The sequence below is a fragment of the Episyrphus balteatus genome, chromosome 4, assembly GCF_945859705.1.
Source record: "Episyrphus balteatus chromosome 4, idEpiBalt1.1, whole genome shotgun sequence".
Lineage (NCBI taxonomy): Eukaryota > Metazoa > Arthropoda > Insecta > Diptera > Syrphidae > Episyrphus > Episyrphus balteatus.
Window position 1 is genome coordinate 3,033,193 of NC_079137.1, and position 6,211 is coordinate 3,039,403.

General features: G+C 27.7%; 1 protein-coding gene across 1 annotated transcript; it reads right to left on the bottom strand.

Annotated features, from left to right (window-relative positions):
* Window positions 1–4,733: 4,733 nt before the first annotated feature.
* On the bottom strand, window positions 4,734–5,963 carry LOC129917995 (uncharacterized). Its single transcript, XM_055998276.1, has one exon. The coding sequence runs from the start codon at window positions 5,961–5,963 to the stop codon at window positions 4,734–4,736; it is 1,230 nt and encodes a 409-aa protein (XP_055854251.1).
* Window positions 5,964–6,211: the final 248 nt, after the last annotated feature.

The following is a 6,211-nucleotide window of genomic DNA, read 5'->3' on the forward strand; positions in this document are numbered from 1 at the left end:
GTCCAAGCAATATTCTTTTTTTTTTTTGTATTTTTTGCCATCAGTTTGAATTTTACCTTTCAATTTTTGTGATGAATTTTATGTTGATTCATAGAAATGCATGAAGTAAAAACCATTTTTTTTTTTGTTCGAGAAAAATAAATGGAAATTGGAGATTGTTTTATACGGAAGAAATAATCAATAAGAGATGAGGAATTTTTTTTTTTTTTGAATAATATTAATAATTGCAATCAAATGTGGAGATGATGATGATTTGGTTTGGTAAACGGAGAAGTAGAAAGGTAAATACATAGATACACATTTTTTTTTCCAACGAAGAATAAATAAGAGAATTGAATTATTTTTTGAATTTTCTTTTATTTCATTTGAGATATTTAGGTGAAGGAAGAAGATTATTTTAGACTAAAATAATTAATTTCTACAAAACCGATGATTAAACAAAAAATTGATTTTTATTTGCTGGTTTATGCATAATACAAACAAATAAAAATATTATATATGCAGAAGTAAAAATGAATTAGAAAAATAGAGTTATTATTTGTAAGAAATATTTTAGTTTGAAAAAAATAATTAAGAAGGGCGGGAACATTTTTCTAAAAAAAAACGTTTGAAACTATATTGCTTATATTATCATTTAATTAAAAAGAAATGTTATTGCAATAAAAAAAATTAAGCATTAAATAATTTAATAGTGGAGTAACTAAAGCTCAAAAATTGGCAATATTAGGGAACCCGGCCGAACAGCTTAGATTTTGATGATCTTTTTTTTCAAACGTCGGTAATTAAAAATACTTTAAAGTCTATAGATTTAAAATTGCCGGTGTTGCCGTTTTGATTTTTTAAATTTAATTGAAGATTTTTGTGAACAAAAACAAATTTTTTTCAAAAATTTTTCTTAAATTTCATAAATTAATTGATACCAAAAGATTGTCTAGGAAATTCAAGGAAAAAAAAATATATGGGAGTGAGGGACAATCTTCCATCGTTCAAGCGATAGATGCAATTTTCTTATTAATTGACTTCAAATACAAAAAAAAATATTTGAACATTTTTTAAAAGCTAGAAGCTTAGTCATATATGTAAAATTAAAATTAAGTTAATTGAATGAACGGCTTTTGAAAGAATGGTAATTGAACTCAGATTTTTGAAAAAAAAAAATTATTGAAAAAATTTTAACATGTCGTTTTTAAACTTGGTCGTAATATAAAATGCATTTATTTTCAAATTTTTTTGGCTGCATTTATTATGATTTCAAATTATAAAAGGAAATGTCAATATGTATTACGGTTTATGAAAAAAATTAAAAAGTATTTCATTTTCGAAGAACTTTTTTTAATAAAAGTTTTGAAAAAAAATGTAACTTATTTTTTTTTTTAAGTTCAACATCTAAACATAAAATTATTTTTTATTCATTTAATAACCCTTACTGTCGAAAGTTAAATATCAAAAATTTAAAGTTCCTATTTACCACAGTCTTTGAGAAAATTAATTATTTCAATGCAAAAATTCAGTTTTAATAAAAAAAAAACCATTGAAATGAAGTAATTTTTCATTTTTTTTTTCAAAAGTGTGATATATTTTACCTTTTTTGCTTCGAAATTCAACTGATAATATTTATGGCCAAAATTTTTTTTTAAATAAATTCATATTTTATTAGAAAAAGTTTGGAAAAAAGTCATTTTAAATTTTTCTAATAACATTTTTTTTTTTAAATTCTGAGTTTGAGGACCATTTTTGCAAAAAGTCTTGATTAAATTAAGTGGATTTAAATTTAAGAGATAAGAATGAGCTTCTGGCTTTTTAAAAATGTATTTTAAAATATTGTAGGTGTTGCCGTTGTTTTCTAAATATTTTTTTTTGTGTTTGAGGTCAGAATGTTAGAAAATTGCATTAATCGCTTAAACGATGGAAGATTGTCCCTTACTGCCTTTTATATATTTTCCTCAAATTACCTAGAGAATCTTTTGCTGTCATTTGTTTTATGAAATTTAAGTAAAAAAAATGGTTTTGTTAAAAAAAATTTATTTTAATAAAAAAAAAAAAAACAATACGGCAACACCGGCAATTTTTAATCTATAGACTTTAAAGTATTTTTAATTACCTACGTTTGAAAAAAAAAATCGTCAATATCAGAGCTGTTCGGCCGGGTTCCCTAATAATTTGCTTTAGTTACTCTACTATAAGGGGTTGTACCTAGTTGTAATTTTGAAAAAAATCAAATAATTTTTTTTTGCGTAGGTATATTGAATGTACATTATACATATATAAGATTATTGTCCGAAAATTTTACATTGATACTGCAATTAGTTTCGGAGAAAATAGCGTATTTGTGAAGACTTTTTAATTTAATTTACATGGTTCCAAAAATTTTAAAACCCGTTTTTCTCGAAAATTTTCGTTTTTTTTTTCTTTGGGAAGCCGCCGTTTTGTCAAAAATCAAAATTTTTCCTTCGTTCATTACCTGCATTCGTCTGTCCTGGAAATGAATCTTTTGGCTTTTTAATTTTAGGTGATTTGGATCAGAGATATCGAGCTCACCGCCAGACACCTTTTTTTGGAGGCTGTCTAGAAGATCTACTACAAAAATAACGGAACCCAATATTATTTTAAATACACAGCGAATTCTTTTAATACTTTAAATTTGCTATATGTACATGTATTATTTGAGTTTATATATATGTAATTAAATGCCTCTTCACAAAAAATCCACAAAAAAGAATGTTTTTTCGCACTTACAACTAAATAATAACCCCTAAATTAAGCATTAAAAATTTTGACTTTTTGAACTTTCGATTTTGATTTAAATAAAAAATACACGTTATGTGACAGTTAAGGCCGTACTTTTTAATAAAAAAAAAAATACACTAGCCCAAAAAATTAAAGGAACAAAAAAAAATCGTGATTTTTTTCGTGATTTTCGATAGGCTGTATCTCAGTGAAAAATGATCCCATCATGACTATTCTTTTAGTTTTAGGATTAAATGTTTAAATATTTTCTTTCTAAAGGTAAAATAGCTAAATCGTTGGAACTGTTAAAAAGCAAAAAATTTTCAATTTTAGTTTGTTTTTACTTTTCTCTTAAGAAAGTGGGAACATTTTTTCTGATAGAATGATTATTATTTTGAGAAAGGCTATTTATTAGGCTTAAAGATTAATTTTGTTTCAAACTTCTACAATTTTTTTTAACTGCAATATCAGTCATCAAACCAAAAACCATACTTTTGACTTTGACTATCAATATCTCAACAACAGATCACTTTACAGAATATTCAAGGACACATTTAAAAACTTCATTCAATTTTCTACAAACAAATTAAGTTTGCTTTGTTAAACAAATTGTTTTCTTATTTTTTAGATTAATTTAGAAAAGCTATCAAAATAGGCATTTTTACGTTGTTTTTAGAAAATTTACCGCTATTAAATTTCCATGGGTGATAAGATTAAACTGAGGCCTAACTATTGAAGCTTAATATACCTGAAATTAATATGCAAATTTTCAGACTTATTCATAAAGCAGTTTTTCTGTTGTGAGGGTTTGAATTTTTGAGATGAAATAAAACACCATATTTCTGCATAAATTATTTGAATAATGAACAATAACGATGACTCTAACTTATTGATTTAATTTTAATAAATTAAAAATAAAAAACACCATTTAATTTGAGTCAACTAAATTTATTTATTTGAATGCATTTCGACCGATGTATCGGTCATCATCAGCAACACGACTTTGTAATATAGTTGTCACTTACATAAACAGAAAGCTTTAAAGAAAAGAATTACATAAATTATCTATGAAAGTTAAAACAGTAAAGATATACATAATTGATTTTAAAAACAAAACATTAGACTAAATAGATCGACTATATTAAGCTTTAACAGAGTGAAGAGAAAACAATTTAACAACAATTAAACAAATATGACTCTATATTTCCATTGTCTGCATTCAGTGAGTTGTTGTCTTTTTGTATGTAAAAGCTTTCGATGGCGTCAAGCTTTCTACCATCTGCGACGCTTGCTAAAAGACGAACATCATTCAAAGTGATTGGCAAATGTTGTTCGTGTAATGCATGTGCTGCAATTGCCGATTTCTTTGAATCGTTGTTTTTAATGTAGTTCTGGTGGTCTTTGAATCTAGTTGCCACTGATCTCTTAGTTTGGCCGTAGTACTTTCGTCCACACTTGCATTTAATTTCGTAAACTCCAGATTTTTCCAAGTTGTCTTTTTTGTCTTTAACACTTGTCAGTTTGTTTTTAAGTTTGTATTTATTAGAAAAAACTAAAGACATTTTGTTGCGGTGGAAGACTGTTTTAAGACCATTTGTGATGTCTGGAGCGAAGGTCATGGACACTCGACTGAAATCAGCTGGTTGTGTTGATTTTTTCCGTGTGTAAAAGGTTGAGAGTTGTTGTTTATTATATTTGTTTGAATGTTGACGTATTATATTTTCAATTAGGGATGATCCATATCCATTAATGTATGCTGTGTTTAATATATGTGTGTATTCTTGTTTATAATATTTGTTAGATAATGGTAAACTAACAAGTCTATGTGCCATAGAATGGAAGGCAGCTAATTTATGTTGGATAGGTGCAAAAGCATTGCTCGGTGTATACCTGAAGGTGCTTGTTGGTTTGTGGTAAATAGCTATGTCAATACGATTTTGTTTATTTCTTAATAATTTTAGGTCTAAGAAGTTTATTGTTTGATTTTCTTCTAATTCGTAAGTAAATTAGATGCTGTTGTGTTGGGTATTCAATATTGATAACAAATCATTTACCTTATTCTTTTTGACGATTGTAAAGATGTCATCAACGTAGCGAAACCAGGTTTGTGGAAGATGGCCTTTCCTTTTTAATTGCATTTCAAAATCAGCCATGAATGTTTCCGCAATTAATGGTGAAAGCGGGTTGCCCATACTCGTTCCAAAGTTGATTTTGAAAAATCGCCCCCTAAATTGAAAGTAATTCGTATTCATGCACATTTCAGCTGCTCGTACATAAACATTTACTTTTTCAATTGGAATGTTCTGCTTCATGAGATTATTTTTGAAAATCTCTATTGCTTTTGGAACTGGTATTGAAGGAAAAAGTGAAGAAACATCGAAAGAAGCCAAAATTTCATCGTTGGCTAATTCTATGTTCTTAACTCTTTCTGCAAATTCGATCGAATTTTTAACCGATAGGCTTTCACAAGGTAGGTACTGTTTCATTTCTTGGACCAACCATCGTGAGATGTTTGTACACGGTGCACTTAAAAGTGCTACAATAGGCCTCATTGAATCCCCAGGTTTATGAACCTTTGGTAAGCAGTAGAGTCTCGGTACATCAGGATTTGAAATCAGAAGTTTCCATTTAAACTGTTCACCAAAAACATTACTGATCTCCTTTCTTACTTCATTAGCAGCTGTGACCATTTTGTTAAGAGGGGATCTTTTGATTTCATCGTATCCGCTATCAGTTATCAACTTCCAACAACGTCGATCGTATTCGTTCTTATCCATCACCACAATTTTGTTGCCTTTGTCTGATTTCATGACATAGCATTCTTTTTCATTCAAAGATGATACAATTTTATTTTCATCAATGTGGTTAGAGTTGGAAAGATGATGATTTCTGTTTTCAACACAAAACTTGGTACGTTCTCGAATTTCGTTTTTAACTGTAATTTGTTTAAATTTCAATATAGTTTCAATGTCAATTATCACATCTTTCACTGGTTGTTTTTTAGGTTTAATTCCATAATTAAGGCCTTTATTCAACAGGTCAAGTTCATCTGTGGATAGTTGAACACTTGATAAATTAATTACGGCATCGTCTACGTTTAAAGGTGTGTGAAATTTCTTTTGAATATTTGGCTTTTTGGAAACTAACACGTCAAACTTTCGTTTTAATTTAGATTTTTTATTTTCAACCAAAGAGTCTATTTGTATTTTTGTTGATTTAAGTAAATTATACCACATACAATCGTAGTTTTTACTTAAATCAACAAAAATACAAATAGACTCTTTGGTTGAAAATAAAAAATCTAAATTAAAACGAAAGTTTGACGTGTTAGTTTCCAAAAAGCCAAATATTCAAAAGAAATTTCACACACCTTTAAACGTAGACGATGCCGTAATTAATTTATCAAGTGTTCAACTATCCACAGATGAACTTGACCTGTTGAATAAAGGCCTTAATTATGGAATTAAACCTAAAAAACAACCAG

What these genes read in the sequence shown, in the direction of transcription:
- LOC129917995 (XM_055998276.1), bottom strand. Translation starts at nt 5,963, where the DNA reads ATGTGGTATAATTTACTTAAATCAACAAAAATACAAATAGACTCTTTG.